We start from the raw sequence: 18,546 nt of genomic DNA on the forward strand, positions 1-18,546 counted from the left end.
ATCATACCCAATCATGTTATATGTCATAGACTTCAAGATTAATGACAGATAAATGCCTCATTTATGTTTTACCTGCTCTCTAAACTAGACTAAATAGCCATACAGTATTTACAGCAGATAAAACATGATGAGCTTCGAATGCAATGGATGTCGAACCAGCATGAACAATTAAATCAAAACAGCATTCATTGCAATCACATGAAGATCATCATTGAAAAACGAGTTAACAATATACCAAAAGGCATGTTCTAAGGATGAAGCAAGTCCATGCAATACAGAAGAGCAAATTCTCATCAGTAAAATACACTGCCTTAAAATCCCATGATTTTAAGCTCAAGGATGCTACTCCAATCCTACTCAGGCCAAGATCAATGCTACTGAGCATCAGCAGGCAGCTAAACTAAGAACTCTGTCACAGAACATGGAATACAAGCAAACCACAAGTTACAGTCCCAGAGTTGAGCAAAAGTTTCCTGCAATTATAGGTTGATACAATGCTTCTACATTCCTTCTGCGTACTGCTCAATCATCTGTTGCTCCCAAACCTGAAAGTAATTGACAGAGTATGAGTAATTCAACTCAGACGAAACCTGATCCCCGTTTAGAAGGTAGACAATTCATCAAGGATGAGTACCAGAAAAGATTATTGTAGAATCATAATGGGGCAAAAAAAAAAAAAAAGAGAATTACCGCCCTTGCGGACATATGGAAGCATTACAAGAGCTAGCCATATAACAAGCGATATCAGCAGTGTATTTAAATACAAATATCTGGTGTAAACATTATCCTCTCAAACAACAGAATTACACATTGAGGATGAGAAGATGAAGGCTTGAAGTTTAAACATAAGACATGAATGGAAAGAACTTCTGCAAGCAAATTTACAAGCCAAAATAGAAGTCCCTGTAAACATGTACCATCCTTTGTTCCAAATTATAGGTCATTTTGGCTTTTCTAGGTACATAGCTTTTGCTATGCACCAAGATATACGGTATGTCTAGATAAATAATAAAATGTTGTGTATCTAGAAAAACCAAAACGACCTATAATTTGGAACGGAGGGAGTAATATATAACGCGGCGGAAGTCATGTAGTGTATAATGGCTGCATTGCAAGTACGAAGAAATTGAAAAGAGCTAATTCACCAACTCTACCACTGCCGCAAAGTATTGATAAAATCACCTGATTGAGCGGATGCTATCATCATAAAGTATCCTCTTATTCGCTAAGCAGTTTACACTTTATTGCAAAAAAAGGGTACACTTACTACTGTGTAGCCAGCTCACTAAACATCATCAGTGCTCTGTTCAAGGTTGTGTTGCATGGTATCCAACTTCTCAATTACATACTCCAGCTTCTTGCAGCATATCTCATTAGCAATCCTTGCACTGTAATCACACTTTTCAAATGGACGATATTCACAAGCACTTTTGATTTCCTCACGCAACGTTGTTTGAATTTCCTACTCCAACCAAAACATAATTAAGCAGTGAGTTATCATGAATGATTTGTGGCATGTATACTGCGTTAAATAAAAACCAATTGATGAGCAGATGCATATATTTACATAGTCAATTTGATGGAAACAAAGTAACATTGGCCGGAGCAAAAATTTTCATACAGCACTTTAAAACAGCTGTTGATTTTCCAATAGTCTCTCTAGCATGATATTAGCGAGGATTGAGGAGCATAACTGGTAACAACAGGAACGCGCAGCCTAACGATCTGAGGGCAGGCAGTGGGCTGGTTACCTTCATAGCGATCATGAACTCGCGGCAGTGCGCGCCGACTGCATCGGTGCGAGGGCCCTGAGAGTTTCCCAGCTCCTCCATCACCGCTCCAGCAAGCTCCAGCACCCGCACTATCCGCTGCACACGCACAACAAACATCGAGCCAGCGTAAGGGACCGAACTGACAACCACCGAGATCGGGGTGCGGGCCGTGAGGTTACCTTCTCGACGAGTTGAAGGCGCTGCAGGGAGCTGCTCTGGCTCTGGGGTATCATCTTCACCGACGACGAGGAGGAGAGGCGGCGGAGAAGGGAATCGGTGGCGCCGAAGGTTGGACGGAGTGCCGTGATCTGGCGGCTTTGGTAGACGACGACGAGGACGAGCTCGAGCAGTCGAGCTGGTCAGCTTGCTGGATAGAGCGAGGCCGGCCACCGGCGACACGCCGAGGCGGCGAGGGGCGGGGGCGGCGCGACGCTGCCGGCTGCCAGGGTTCTCCGTTCCCGATTGCGGCCGGCGTTTTTTTGCTCTCGGAGGAATCGGCGAGGAGTGGGAAAGGCCGGATGGGCCGTCGGGTGTGTGGCCTGTGGGCTGGCTTGTGGACTGCTTTGCGAATAAAAAAATTACAAGCACAGAATAGCAATTTGACACCTCAACTATATATTTTTTTTAGAATTACATGTTACGACGTTGACGCTCACAACACGCACACACATTCATCCTATGAACACACTACGCTAACCCTACCTCTATGAGCACCTCCGAAGGACTGAGCCGGCAAATCTTAAGATTCACGAAGTCACCACAGACATCTCACTGTCGACGGGGACGTTGCCTACCACTGAAAGCATAGCGCTACTCCCTCCATTCCAAATTATATTTTTTTTTGGCTTTTCTAGACAATAACTTTTTCTATACACTTAGCATACACAATGTCTAGATATATATTAAAGCAATGTGTCTATAAAAGTCAAAACGTCTTATAATTCGGAATGGAGTATTATCTACATACCTAAAAATGTTAGGTATATCCAAAAAATACTCGGACACAACTGTGGGTCCATGGGTTGGACTGGGCTGTTTGCTAGCCGTGGGGAAATCTCTCAACTTGTGTTGTCATCAAAGTAAATTGGTCTTCAATCTAGATAGACTAATTATAATAGATAACGAGAGCAAATCCTAGCAAATAAGAACTAAAAGGAGTCCATATAAGATTCAGTTAATTTTAATTTAGGAACCACAAGATAGATAGTGATTTTAAAAAATATATGTATGAAACTAGGCATATTGCGACTTTTGGTGATATAGGTAGCAACCACACAACCAACTACTTCAAACTTTCATTTCCAAGATCAAGTGGATTGGTTAGGAGCTCAATGAAAACTTTGATCAATGGAGCTCCTTAACAATCTACATATATGTAGTAACTACTTCCATCGAACTTCAATATATGGAAGCCATCAAACTGTGCCAGCCTGTTTTTACCGGTTATATACGTTACTCCTCTTTTCTCTGTATCTTCTCTACCTTTCACTATAAATAGAAAGGATAATTTTGTTTGTAATATTGTGGTAAAACTTTTCTTTGCTGAAATCTTGAGAACAAATGTGTATTTATATTTTATGCCCAATCAAATGTTGTTCTTTTAGGAGGTATGGAATCTGTCATAGATATCACTTAAGTTGTCGGCAAGCTTTAAATCTAGGAGGCATAAAATAGAAAAGAAAAACCCATCCCTCTCATTTGGGGCCTGATTGATACGCTTCCAAAATTTACCATGCCAAAGATTTGGCAAGTTATGTTTTTTTGCTAGTATTTGGTTTGCTACCAAAACTTGCCAAATTCTCACAGATGGCTTGCCAAATCTATGGCAATGTTTTTGCCTAACTTTTGGCTTGTGAAATCTTTGGCATGACAAATTTTGGATGTCAACCAAGCATACCCTTGGTGAATCGAGATGGCTTCCGTTGCCATTCACTCAAGTAACACTTTAAAGGAGACGTCAACTTTTAAAAACTGATTTTGGCATGTTTGGGTGATGTAGTTATATCACAAAACTATTGTTTTATAAGCCAAAGCGATACAAAATCATGGTTTAGAAAATAGGGGTCACGGATAGAGTTTTAAAACTCAAAAGATTACAATTTTGATAAAATCATGGTTTTAGAAACTACAAGATTTACTATATTTAAACCCCAGCAGTTTTCGAAAACAAAAGTATTTTGTAAAATCGGAGTATTTGTCTAGATACTCCAAAAATATTTGCATCCAAATAGGGCCTAAATTAGAAAATACCTTGCAAAAAAATATGTTGAAAATAGAACAGAAGTAAATGAAAATGATCTGTGGCATAGTTCTAGATAACCTGTTATAGTACTGCTATAACTTAGTTATAGCTTTTTCATAGGGTCCAGCACTATGATACTGCTAATTGTTCTGTTGTCAGTAATAATATTTTAGTTGTATTAAGCACTGATATTTGGCTTAGCCATGAAATACTTTTATCACTGTTAATCTTGAGGCATATATTCATACTCTAGAGGACTATAATCTATGTGCGTGTTCAGAACCACTTAAAAATCGGATTCTATGTAAAAGAACAATCAAGAATCCAACTCAAACTACTCGATTATTCTTCGATTATCTAGAGTCGAACTACACTGGGTGTTTCGAAGATAAAATCAAAGTTTGAACTACACTGGGTGTTTCATGTTCCATGAGGGAGGCCTCGCGGTACATCCATTATTGCGGGATGATTTCCTTGGTTGCCCCTCCCTTCCTCTCCTGACGTCCTCCACTCACCCCGTCTCCTCCTGCTATCTCCTCCCCTGTCCAAGAGAAGAAATCTTGCTCCACTGCACGAGAAAAAAGGAACTCCTCATTTGCTTCCCACTCGCTCCCCTCGGCCACCCCATGCGCGCGCAGCGATGACGAGGCCAACGGGGAACAAGAAGGGCAGTGGTGACAAGCCAAGGGGGGCGATGGTCGGGAGGGAGGCGCTGGATGCAATGGTGGTCAGGCACAAGGTCAGGCCTCGAAGTGGGGAGCGGCGGGGAGGTGACCGAACAATGATGAAATTTTGGAAGGGCATCCGATGAAGAAGGGCATAAAGGATTGCTATAATAACCGATTTCCAAACAGGATTACTATAATAATAAGGATTTCCAAACACCCTTATTTCCCATAATATAAAATTTTTTGAACAGACACTTATTAGAAAATCCTATTTAGATCATAACCGATTTTCTTATAAGCGGTTCCAAATAGGGCTATATCTTGTTATTAGGTAATGTACTAAATAAATGATACAATGAACTATTGAATAACTTTTGAACTATGAATATTGAATATTGAACGAATATGAATGTTGATCGTAGTCATGAGTATGTTGATTGATTTGGTGAATGTTGACATGTATTTGAGTATTTTATGTTTATGAATTTGTTCTTAGTTAAATGTTTCCATGCATATTTAAAGAATTTTCATGTTTTCCATAAAACCAGTAATAAAAAAGCTTTCACTATATCCTTTATAGCTTTTTGGAGAAGGTCACCTGATATTTAAAATATTGATGATATGCAAATTAGTTTATTGTTCTCCATTTATTCTTGGTGAAAATGTCTGCTCGCCAGTCAGCCGATCTCATTTTTCTCCTCGTGTTGTAATAGTGCTAAAAATTATGGCTAGTATTTTCTCCTCAAAATAACTTGTATAAAAGAAGTGACTCGCATTAAAAGTATGGTTTTGCGTTCACGAAACTGCCCAAAGAAAAGAAGCGACCCTACAAAGCTCAATTTCCCTATGCCAGTTAACCGACTCCCAGTATATGAGTTATGGAACAAGGGAGGTTTGTTAAGTGGAAAACGGTGAGAGCGAGAGCGATCAAGTGAAAATGACCGATGTCTTATTGTGATGAAGTACAGGTTTATATACAAGCCTAATGGCCAAAGGGTGTCGATTGGCTAAAAGGTGTCTCTCTCATGCCTACTATACAACTGTCATTAGCAGTTGCTAAATGACGTGATTAACAATAAATTGATCACTAATAATAAATCTTAACACTCCCCCTTGATCAATTAGTTTCTTGTAGGCATCGTTGTTTGTTCATCAGTCATCGTCTTGAAGCTTTGTATACTGATATACCAGGCAAAACTCCTTAAAACCCAGTGGAAACAAATAGGAGAAACACCATGATATATATAACTCCAATGTTAATAGACCCTTTAGGTGTCCCTAAAGACATAGTCTAAAACAGTTTGGTCAGAGATCAATATGTCATAAATATTATCTTCGAAAAAAACCTATGTGAGAAAAAATAGATAATATGACATTTACTATGTGTTAACGTTACCTCATTAAAAACTTTACATGAGAAAACTCCACAAGAGTAAAACTCATATAAATGCCCTCAACACATTTACGAAATGCGGAGTATGGTAGAGATTTTGTGAGTAAATCTGCTAGATTATCACATGATTTAGTTTGCAAGATTTCAATTTCTCCATTCTTTTGAAGCTCATGGGGATAGAATAACTTGGGAATAATATGCTTAGTCATATTACTCTTAATATAACCTAATTCCATTTGTGTAACACATGCCGAATCATCCTCAAATATAATTGTTGGTGTCTCAAGTGCACCAATACCACATGATTGTATTATGTGGTTTATCATTCTGTGAAGCCATACGCATTCACGTGATGCTTCATATAAAGTAATTATTTCAGAATGATTGGTAGAAGTAGACACCAAAGTCTGCTTTGAAGACTTTCAAGATATTGTTGTTCCACCTTGCAAGAATACAAAGCCTGTTTGTGATCTGACATTGTGTGGATCTGATAAATAACCAGCATCTGTATATCCTAACAAAATTGGATCTTGATTTCTACTATAGAATAATCCAAGATCTCTAGTGCCATTGAGGTATCTCAAAACAGTTTTGACTCCTACCCAATGATGTTTGGTAGGAGCAACACTATGCCTTGCCAGCAAATTTACTATGAATGCAATATCCGGCCGGGTGCTATTAGCAAGATATATTAGTTCTCCAACGACACTAAGATATGGGACATGTGGTCCCAATATCTCTTCTTCTTCTTCTCGTGGTCTTAAAGGATCCTTCTTAATATCTATGGATCTCACTACCATCGGGGTTTTGTTGGATATGACTTGTCCATATTGAATTTCTCCAATACCTTCTGGACATAGGCAGCTTGGTATATAAATATACCAGAATGAAAGTGCTCAAGTTGTAAACCCAAGCAAAATTTGGTTTGACCCAAATCTTTCATTTCAAACTCTGTCTTTAAATGATGACGTGCTTCATTAATATCGGGTTCGTTGCCAATGATATTAAGATCATCAACATACATCGATATGATACAAAATCATGTTGATGCTTTTTTAATGAAGACACATGGGCAGTCATCATTATTTGTGTATCCCTTCAACTTAAGGAATTCACTTAACCGATTGTACCACATTCGGCCCAACTGCTTTAAGCCATATAATGACTTCTGCAACTTGACGCAATACATGTTGCGATTTGCATTGGGATTCGGTATACCGATTCCATCAAGAACTTTCATGTATATATTAGAATCCAATGACCCATACAAATATGCGGTCACTACGTCCATCAACACCATAGATAGACAATTTTGTACTGCCAGCAATATTAAGTATCAGAATGTTATTCCACTCATTATCAGAGAGTAAGTTTCATTGAAATCAATGCTAGGTCTTTGCGTAAAACCTTGTGCCACAAGCCTTGCTTTATATCTCATGACTTCGTTGTTTTCGTTCCTTTTATGGATGAAAACCTATTTGTACCCCACAGAGAAGATACCAGGTGGTGTTGGCATTACAACTGAAAACACTTCCCTTTTATAAAGTGAGGCAATCTCTATTTCAATTGCTACCTTCCACTTATCTTAGTACCAACGCTTCTTGCACTCAATCATAGACTTAGGATCTAAATCAGTTTGAAGCATATTTGCAATTTGTTCAGAGAAATAAGTCCTCTAGGTGTCTTTCAACCAAAGGTTGAGTTACATTTCTAGTCTTCTTTTGCTTGCCAGCAACCACATCTTGCCTCTTGGAAGTGCTTCCCCCCTCTTGTAGCCAATTTGGGGTGAGTGGTTTTATTAGGTACCTCAACTCGTTTGGGCACATTCCTTGCAGGATGGAGAGACTTTGTAACACCTTTATAATTAGAGAAAGCATATGACAGATTGTTTGCAATATTTTGCAAATCAATAATTCTTTAAACTTGTAGTTCAGTTTCTATAGTACGTGGATCAGAAAATAAAATGCCTTCTGCATTCCAATCAATTTCCTAGCATTCCTTTTGGTACAATTCTCATCCTAATGCCAAAAAATGATCCTAATTAAAAATACAATCAGCGAATCGGGCTATAAATAGATCCCCTATTAGAGGTTCTAAGTACTTAATGATCGACGGAGATAAATATCCCACATAGATTCCTAGTTTCCTGTGAGGACCCATTGATGTTCGCTGAGGTGGTGAGATGGGTACGTATACTGCACACCCAAACTTACGCAAATGGAAAATATTCAGGGGATTCCCATGTACTAACTGCAAAGGAGATGTTTCGTGATTTGCAGTTGGTTGTAGTTGGACCAGGTCGGCAGCGTGTAGAACTGCATGACCCCAACACGACGTAGGCAATTTACAATTCATCAACAAAGGTCTTGCAATGAGCTTGATTCTTTTAATCAACGATTTAGCCAAACCATTTTGAGTATGTACATATGGAACAGAATGCTAAACTTGAATTCCCAATGCCATGCAATAATCATTAAAATCACAGGATGAGAATTCAGTAGCATTGTCTATTCGGATAGATTGAATCCGATGTTTAGGATAATGTGCCTTCAACTAAGTTGAGCCATTATTTTGGTAAAAGAATGGTTGTGTGTCGATAAAAGAGACACGTGAGACCATCTAGTAGATGTGTCTATCAATACCATGAAGTACCTGAACGGCCCCAACAATTGTTGGATCAGACCACAAATATCTCCTTGAATTCGTCCAAGGAATTTGAGTGGTTCAGCTCAAATTTTAAGATATGACGGTCTTAAAACTAATTTCCCAGTTGCACAAGCAGTGCAAGTGCAACAAAAATCTTTATTTTGGGAAAATTTTGCATTTTCCATATCATGACCAATGGAATTGCCGATAATTTTCTTCATCATCCCTATTCTAGGGTGCCCAAGTCGATCATGCCAGTTTTAGAATGTATCGACGTCTTGGTAAATTATCTTATAAGCAACATGTTCTATGGGCTTTATATATGTAAAGTACAATTCAATTTGGAGTGAAGAAATCTTTTCACAGATTTGTTTGCCATATCCAGTAAGTTTGGTAAAGAGAAGAAATTCCTCTTTATTATCCATATGTGTTTTCACATGGAAACCATTCTTACGGACGTCTCTAAAACTTAGAAGGGTATGAGTCGAGTCAAGATACAACAAGGCATCCTCCATCGTAATTTGTGTACCCATAGGAAGGGTAATAGTGGCTCTTCCTGAACCAACTATTAATGCATCGCGATCAGCGATGGTCATAATATTTCCTTCTCTTTTCTTAAGAGTCTGGAAATATTTCATCTCCCTAAGTATAGAGTTTATGGTACATGAGTCCACAAGACATAATTCTTCCTCCTTTGGATTGAGATCAACAGACATCTATATGTAAAACAAATGTAATTAAAATACTCAAATGTAACATATAGAATTATACATACAATATATTGAATATCAAGTACAAGAGTATGATATTACAATATCAATGAGTTGGTACAACTTAACAACAATATAAAGAAGTTTGTACAACTCTCAAGCACACTAAATAATACAACCCAACACAACTATATGTTTGTATGACTTAAACTATTACAACATATGTATTAGATGTGATATCAGTGTTGAACCGAGATTACTCCAAATCTCCAAACATGTCTCCAGAACCAAAGTCTTGGAGCATGTTATCCGTTGATGGATGGTTCTCTTCAATGTTAAGAGAATTGTTGTTCACTTGTTCTTTTGGGGCCTGATTGGAACAACCCTCTTTCAAGACAGCTTCAGATGCAAGATTGAAGTGTGCCTCATATCTTGTGTCTCCTGCTGACTTGACCACCTTTAAGGACTTTTGGTACAAAGCAACTAGATGCTTAGGTGCATGACAATGCTTAGCAAAATGCAAAAAATCTCCACATCTATGACACTTATTGTCATTTTTGGATTTTGCATTGTCCTTCTTCCTCTTGTTTGAATTAGGCCTTTGTCTCTTGTTGTGTTTGTGTCGGTGCGAAAGGTGACCAATAAGTAAATATTTATAGTTTTATCGTGCATTGTGATCGGATGTGACCTAGCACTCAATGACACAGGATTTATATTGGTTTAGGCAATGTGCCCTACGTCCAGTTTCAGTCAGTCGGTGACTTTATTCCTGAGCCTAGGTGCTCGAAGTTTGCTGTGGGGTTACAAACGAGTAGGAATAGGAAGGGGGTGTCAAAGGCCCGGTTGGACTCTAAACCGAAGGGCCAAGAGTGACGGGGGCTCTAACATGCGCTAAGTATTAGAGCATATCCTCTGTGTAGCTTTAGAGTTCTAGAGCTATTGAGCTATTCGAGTTCTTAAGTCCTCGAGTGCTCGAATCATCTAGCTTCTCTTTTTTGAGGAGAGCCAGAGAGCCAGAGAGAGCTCATCCCCTTTTATAGTCGAAGGGGATGGCCTTACAAGTCAGAGAAAGAGAGAGAATATATATGTGTGCTACCTAGTCTTGTTGCCCATGCTACTGGGTACGAGATGGTCATCGGCGCCCACAATACTGTTTATGTCCAGATGCAAGTGGCAAGCTCTACCGTGTTCGCCTGGTATGGCAAACGTCAGCGCCTACAATATTGTTTGTGTTCTGACATGCCTAGAAGGTTGCATAGTGCCCATCTGGCATAGCCTAGCAGCACTGTCCTGCAGGTGCGTAGGGTATGGTCCTTGGTATTGTAGTTTGACTTGAGCGCCTTACCTTATCTGCTTCGCCTAATCCCTAGGCCCTCACTGAGCGGGCGTCCTCGATCGGTCGTTCCCAGTCGGCCCCGACCATGTCGATCAGGGAAGAGCCCCGAGCAGAGGTCCAGCATATCCCCGGTCGGACAAGGAGGTTGGAGTCGGACTGTGTCCCCACCTTGGCCAAGCCTTCCAATTAGGGACTGGATCATTCTCCTGGCCTATCATTATGTATCTGGGCTGGCCCGGGAGGTGCACGTTGTCGCTACGCCGTCTGCTAGGCCGAGTTTTTGCAGGGAAGTAGGTCCATTGGGGACCTCAGGTTTATGAACCCGACAGGAGCCCTCAAGCCCTTTTGGGACTTCTATGAAGTCATGAAGGGGTTGTTTACACTTGTTTCATGAGCGCACCCGATGGGTGTAAGATCATGGGTCGTCGTCGGACAAGACAGAGCGCAAACCCAAAGTGTCATGTGCGACCAAGATGTCGGGCGAGACGGGGCACCAACCCAAGCATCGGGCATGGCCGAGGATGGAGCTCCAACCCAAGCATTGGGCACCAACCCAAGTGTTAGGCGTGGCCGAGGGGTCAGGCGAGATGGAGCGCCAACCCAAGTGTCGGACACCAACCCAAGTGTCGGGCACAGCCAAGGGGTCATTCTAGTTTCATGCATTACCCCGTCCATGGTTTCTACAATCGGAGGGGTTGAGCTAATGTCGCTTGCCTCGGTGGCTCGAGTGACGTTCTCGGTGAGCCTAATAACGGGTATGTCCGAGTGAAATCTGGGTCCATCGTTCGTAACGAGGTCGGCATAGCCCTCATGTGGCATTCCACTGCTCCTTACCCCACCTCCCAGTAGATGCCCGAGCCATTCTAGAGACTGACTTAGGTGGCCCACTGGCCTCCCCTTGATGGAGATTCTATGGGCATGTCTCGAGGTCAGGATCGAAGAAGAAGGTTGAGATGACCCTATCTGCTTCTGAGCGGATTAGGCGAGGGCCGCTGGGGATCATCTTTGTTTTCTCCCCTCATTCTGTTTGACATGAGGCGGCCTCGAGCCCTTTGTGGGTCGGCCTTCGAACCTCAATCGGTCGTTGCTCATATCGCATGAGGCGACTACCGCTTTGTGATGCAACACGAAGCGTTGTGATGCAACAACTACATATACAATGCTTGGATGTATGGGATGAATGTATGGATGAATGTATGAATGCATGCATGAGAATGGATGAATGAATGATTATGCACTAGAAAAAAAGGTGTTTGGTAAGGTTACCTCGATGGCTCGAGTGACGGGTCTAGGGAGCTCCTATCGGATATGTTCGAATGGGATCCGTGTCCATTGTTCATGATGGGGTTAGCATAACCCGCATGAGGCATCTCTTTGCTCCTTACCTATCTCTCGACAGCCGCCCGAGCTATCCAATCGACTCGGGTGACCCGTTGACCTCTCCTCGATGGAGATTTTATTGGTGGGCCCTTCCAAACCCTACCTAGGAAGGCAGAGGATCATTTGTGTGTGGTTGCGCCTTATTTCCCATTCCCAGGTTGTGGTAGTGGTGGGCCCTACCTAGGCCATTCCCCACTAACCGGGCGATGTTTCGTCGGGCAAGGCGCATCCCATCAGCTAGGTACACGTCCCGCCGCACGCCTTTCCGCATTATATAGGGGGAAGGGAGAGGATTTTCCTCCCATTCTTTCACCTTCCTTCAGCCACTGTCGTTCCTCCTTCCTCCTTTTCGCCAAGTCTGTTTGTGTACCACGACGGTTTCTAGGAGAGAGGAGGGTAGAGCAAGGGAGAGGAGAACTCATAGATTCCTTCATAAATCCGAGGCGCGATGTCGAACTTGAGGCCTTCCAACTTGGATGAGGAGGTGCTGGCCGCCTTCATCTAGAAGGGGCTGCTCCTGTCAAAGGAGGTGGTGCATTGGAGGGCTCCAGTGCCGAGGGAAGTTGTTCCGCAACCCTGGGTCGATGAGGTCATCTCCTTCCTCGCCTTCCATTAGCGTGGGCTCGGGTATCCCATGCACTGGTTCCTACGTGGGCTCCTCAATGAGTGGGGCCTAGAGCTACAGCACCTCCACTCGACTAGGGTACTGCACATTGCTGGTTTGTTACCGTTTGTGAGGCCTTCCTCGGGATGGAGCTGCACATGGACCTCTTTTGGTGGATCTTCAGTGGGCGAGCCCTGTCCGAGGGGAAGTCACCTAGAATTGTGTCGGTTGGGGGATTTGCCTTGCAGAAGAAGCCAAAGCCATTGATCCCCTACCCTGTGTACTCCCCCTATGACTCCAACTGGGGTTGGCACAGTGAGTGGTTCTACATCAGGAACCCAACAAAAGCGCCATTCTTGACGTTCACTAGAAAAAGGCCAGAGAGGAGGGAAAGTAGGTTGTGGGGTCCCGCCGGTCGGCAGAACAAGTTGGAGGTTATCGAGACAGAGCTTCAGAGGCTTGGTAGCATGGCCTCGATAGGTTATGGGTCTTCCATACCTTCTTTTGCCAATGGGTCACCCCATTGGTGGAAAGAACATGACTGATGTGGGAATACTCTAGCCCAATGGATCCTGACCACATGTCGCTAGAGGAGTTGCCAAAGGATGAAGTCTAGAGTCATCTCGATCAGGTGCTGTAGTTGAGAGATAAAGACTCCCTCAAAGAGACGCCCGGTCTCCTTCATGCCGTGAAGCTATCCAATTTGGTATGCCCCCTTTTGTGACCTTTTCCTTCTTGTTTTGATGTTTTGATTGATTCCAAGTTGCCTATTTTGAAGGGACTCGTAGGCTATAAATCTCATCCACATCTTTGAAGAGGGCCAGAAGGCACGACTCAGCAAGCTGCCTAGAGGGAGGCGGCGCTTGCCAAGAAGAAGAAGAAAGTCGAAAAGCAAGGAGGAGGTTCGATAAGGAGAAGGAGATCAACTGGCAGGTCTAGGGGGAGAGAGCCAGAGTGACATGGAGGTGGAGCTTGAGTCAGAGGAGGCCACGAAGATGGGTGATGACACAAGTGCCTCAGAGGACAAAGGAGTCAGGGGCACTGTTGTGACCTTGGTGGAGCACCATGAGCCTACGGCTATGTCCGTCAGTGGCGGGCGTGATGTGGAGACGTGCGGTGATGTTCCTAAGTCAAGGAAGCTCGCTATGAGCAAAGACACCACCCTCGAACAAGAGGTGAAGCGGGAATGGTCGCCATGCCCTTCGAAGGCATCATCGACTTTGTGCCCCCCTGCTCTGAGTGTGGCAGAGCATGCCAGTCGATCGGGGAAATGTGATCGTTCCCCTACATCTTCAGGGTCGGCGTGTGTGCATGACCCCCTATGGGGGGATGCCCCATCAGTTGCTCTAGTGGTTTCACCATGAGCTAGCGGTCACGGCCATTTGTGGGTCGATCAGGGACTAGCCGGGTTGGCCCCTCCCTTGGTCGATGCGAGGGGGCATGGGTCGTGACCCATGAGTGATCCTCATCTGGTTGGCTTGTCGTCAGCTGGTCGGGGCTTCAGGGCTCTACCTCTTTCATCTAGGTATCCATTCATACTCCTTTTTGTTCTCGTAGTTGAGTTTTTTAGTGTGACTAACCTGCGCTTGTTTGACAGCAACCAGGGGCTGGTTAGACTAGGAATCTCCCCACCTCCCATGCGAGAAGAGTGGAGACCTAGCCTACAGCGGGTCACGATGAGTGGCGGGGGAAGTAGGTTGGCAGCGACATGACCTTCCCTACTAGGGGTTGCGTCTTCCTGGCTGGTCGCGAGAACAATGGTGTCGGCATCGACTGTGATGGCGGCAATCCCTGTGGTGATGGTGGAGGTTGGGTCAAAGGTGACTCTCGTGGTCCCTCCCCCAACAATTGCAGAGGAGGAGAGGAGGGAAACCAGGCTCTCTGCCTCACCCAATGGAGGAGCGCATGGTTCACCCGCCTGGTATGAGCTGGAGGGGTCAGGAGGAACCACAGCTAGGGTAGAGGTAGTGCATCCATCGGTGAGCCATGGAGTCCTAGCAGTGGACATCTCCTTCTCCGGTGAGAAAGACACTTGGGTGGAGCCACCGACCATCCTGTCATCCTGGGAGTTGGTGATGATCCAATCATCGCATGATACTGTGATGGCTGGATGTTCTAGCGGGTTAGGGGTGACCCATGAGCAGGTGTGGCCTTGCCTTGGTGAGCTAGGAAAGGCCTAGTTTGTCCTTCGTGATGAGGAGGAGGTGAAGCTCTAGCACTTGCTCGGGGAGAGAGGACTATCGATGGAGTTTGATATTGCCCTTACCAAGGCGAGTGTGGGGGGTATGACCCCAGATACCCTCGGTAGACCACATGGGTTGTGCCCTCAGGGGTGGCCCAGCCCATAAGACAAAGCCTTGTGGGACATGACTCTGGTCGCCGCCTTCCACAAGACATCTGGAGGATATCCTGAAGATACTATGAGATCTGTTAGGATATGTATGATCCCAAGATTCCTATAATCAGTTATTACTTTTCGATTATCTCTTAGATCTAACCGACTTGTAACCCTGCTCCTCGGACTATATAAGGCGGGCAGGGACCCCCTCCAAACTTACGCAATATCATACGATAGCTAATACAAACCAACAGACCATAGGAGTAGGGTATTACGTCATCCTAACGGCCTAGACCTGTCTATCTCGTGTCTCTGTTGCCTTCTTGTTCTTGATCTCACGCTCCTTTGTTGATCAATCTACCTTCGTGGGATACCCCTCGGAGGACTGTCGATGATATTCTGTTGATAGTTGGTGCGCCAGGTAGGGGCTATGCATGTTGTTTCCTTATCGAACAAGATGGCTTTTCTGTAGGCTCTTTGTCCCTTCTGCAGCCTAGCCAGATCTTCACGGTCGAATCGATCTCCTGGATCATCAACACTGACGGAGTCGAAGAGCTCCTCGAGCCGGTGCAGATCATTTCTGCGCTGACCACCCCCATGCCTTCAACTATAGATCCGATCTTGGAACCACTTCTGAGGTCACCTTCATCAATGACCCACCCGCTTCCTCGCTACCAGAGGAGGCGGATCAGCAACGACAATCTGATCGGATCCATCGATCAGGTCGGCCTAAAGCTCACCAATTTCCTCTCCATCACCGAATCAGCCCTAGATACTTTGGTACAGCACCAACCTCTGATCCAAATCTATTGGAGGCTATTCGGAAAACTCTAGGAGTTGTGGCTCTACCCTTTAGGCTCACCAATGTCGCTGTTACTTACCAAGACGCCCTGAGGGGGAAATTCGCTGACTAGGTGGAAGATGTCCATCCACTCACTGGCTAGCTCACTATTCAGCCTTCGCTAGCCGTCAACATGCTACACATAGGCTGGTGCCCCAGAGTGTCCCTCCAGACCATCCTAGAGAAAAATCCGAGCTCCGAGTCTTAGGGCTCTACAGAGACCCTCGTCGAAACCTTCAACGAGTAGCTCTTTTTTCCACCCTTCTAGGGTGGCACAATCTTGAACGTCAGCATTGACAGCCCTCCTCGAAATGGCAAAACTGAGGAGGAATGCGTCACTCATGAGAATCAGAACGTTAACCACGCACAACACTGAGAAAATGAGGCAGCTATCGCATGGGCTGAGGCTGCTCGAAATAATCGGCTCGACTCACAAGGAAGGCCACTTCCACTCCACTGCGACCTCGATGAAGAGTTTCTCTGCGTTGACGGCCACGATGTCTTCAAGACTCCAAGCGCCAATCTGGCAGTGGCCACCAATGAGCTTGCCCGCCTCCTGCAGACGCTCGAGCTCACCAAGGTCACCACCATGCTTAAAGCAGCACACTGTCAGGTTAATGACATTCATGAGGATCAGAGACCTTCGTGCTCCACTAGTATGATTCACCAATCAGCTATGCTAAGATCAAATTGTCACCCCAATCAAAGCCATTTTGCCGACCAGTCACTGCCTCTCTAGGGAGGAGCCGGGGGCCACCACATCGAACACCATCACCAACACGACCAGGAGGTCGAACAGGATGCTCGAGTGAACCACAACAACCTTTGGGATGCACGATGGCATATCAAGCAACATCGCTTCGGTCACCATGAAGACGAAGCACGCCACCACCAAGAGTATGAGCAGGAGTCTAGAAATTTGGACTCAGCTCTCGACCACATCAATGGCGGCAACGCTGCAGCCGACGCTGACCACAACCCCGAAGGGCCCCCAACGTTTATGAGGGTGCTCCGAACACTCCAATGGTCTCATGGTTTCAAAATCATTGGGGTCAAACCCTATGAGGGAAGGATGAATCCAACACAGTGGCTACAGGCTTATGCCACCGCTGTCCGCACCGCTGGAGGAGACACCAGTGTCATGGCGAACTATCTCCCCATCATGCTCATGCCACCCGCCATGAGCTGGTTTACTAGCCTTGCCCCGGACTCCATTGGGTCCTAGGAAGAGCTAAAAAAGTCTTCACCGACAATTATATGGCTACGTGTACTCGGCCAGGCACCAAGCATGATCTCAACCGCATGAACCAGAAGCCGTCCGAGCTCCATCGCAGCTACATTCGATGTTTTCTGAGATGAGGAATTCTATTCCCAACATCACAAAAGCTAAGGTCATCACCGCCTTCACCCGAGGACTCCACCATCGCAAGCTTCGCTCCAAGTTCAACTACAAGCCACCCATAGGCATTGGCGAGATGATCACAACTGCCAACCAGTACGCCAGCACCAAGGAAGCTAAGGTGCATTTCAACAAGGATGTGGGCACCCATCACCAACCTCGCCGCTATGACAACCGCCCCGATGACCACCGCTTCGACAACCGCAGTTACCATCATGACAGCGACTGTGATCGAACAGAAGGACCCAAGCCTGCCCAAAATCATCGCCGTCGGCCAAAACACATTATCGCCATCATCAATCAACCTCGTGCTAAGCACAACTACGACAAGCAGTACCAAAAGATCCTCGATGGCCCATGCCCTCTTCACAAGAATGCTAAACACTAGATGAAGAACTGCCTCGGCCTGGCTAAGGAATTTTAGGACAAAAAGCTAGAAGACGACCCTAACGATAGAGCCGAAGACCGCTGACCACCTGGGGGTAACAACAATGCCTTCTAGAACCACGACAAGGTGGTTGCCACCATCTTCGAGGGCCTCACCACCACCGAAAGCAGAAGAGAACGAAAGCTCACCACACGACGGGTGCTCTCCATCACTATGGAAGATGACACCGCCAACCCTAGTTATCGCCCATGGTCTAAGGTACCCATCACCTTCAGTAGGGCCAACCAGTGGGTGGGCATCCCCTACACAGGGCATTTCCCCCTCATCCTCAACACAACTATCCAGAATGTGCTTTTCAAAAAGGTGCTCGTGGACGGTGGGAGCGCCCTAAATCTCCTCTTTGCTAGAGCCTTGAAGGAGCTGGGCCTTGGGTTATCAGATCTCACACCCTTTGACTCCTCCTTTTGGGGTGTGGTACCTGGCAGGGCCTCGAAACCACTGGGGGAGATCACCCTACCATTACAGTTCGGCACGGCAAGCAACTACCGCGTCGAACACATCAACTTCTACGTCACTGACTTCAACACCACCTACCACACCATACTTGGTCGGCCAGCTCTAGCCAAGTTCATGTCTATACCACACTACGCTTATCTGGTGCTGAAGATGCCGTCGCCTATAGGAGTTCTAGCCCTACGGGCCAACCTCTCCATCACCTACGCCTATGAGACAGAGAGACTCGCTCTCATCGAAGCCACTGACCTCTCCATCCAGATGGCTAGCGTGGTCATCGAAGCCAAGACGCTGTCCGCCGATGACATGGAGATCC

General features: G+C 45.1%; 1 protein-coding gene across 1 annotated transcript; it reads right to left on the bottom strand.

Moving 5' to 3' along the window:
• Positions 1 to 201: 201 nt before the first annotated feature.
• Positions 202 to 2,295, bottom strand: LOC136473786 (mediator of RNA polymerase II transcription subunit 11-like). Its single transcript, XM_066471422.1, has 4 exons — positions 1,952 to 2,295; positions 1,752 to 1,868; positions 1,268 to 1,462; positions 202 to 545 (listed from the first exon to the last, which is right to left on the bottom strand). The coding sequence occupies exons 1-3, from the start codon at positions 2,003 to 2,005 to the stop codon at positions 1,286 to 1,288; spliced, it is 348 nt and encodes a 115-aa protein (XP_066327519.1). The 5' UTR covers positions 2,006 to 2,295; the 3' UTR covers positions 202 to 545; positions 1,268 to 1,285.
• Between the last annotated feature and the right edge of the window lie 16,251 nt (positions 2,296 to 18,546).

Source organism: Miscanthus floridulus, chromosome 8 (assembly GCF_019320115.1).
Source record: "Miscanthus floridulus cultivar M001 chromosome 8, ASM1932011v1, whole genome shotgun sequence".
Lineage (NCBI taxonomy): Eukaryota > Viridiplantae > Streptophyta > Magnoliopsida > Poales > Poaceae > Miscanthus > Miscanthus floridulus.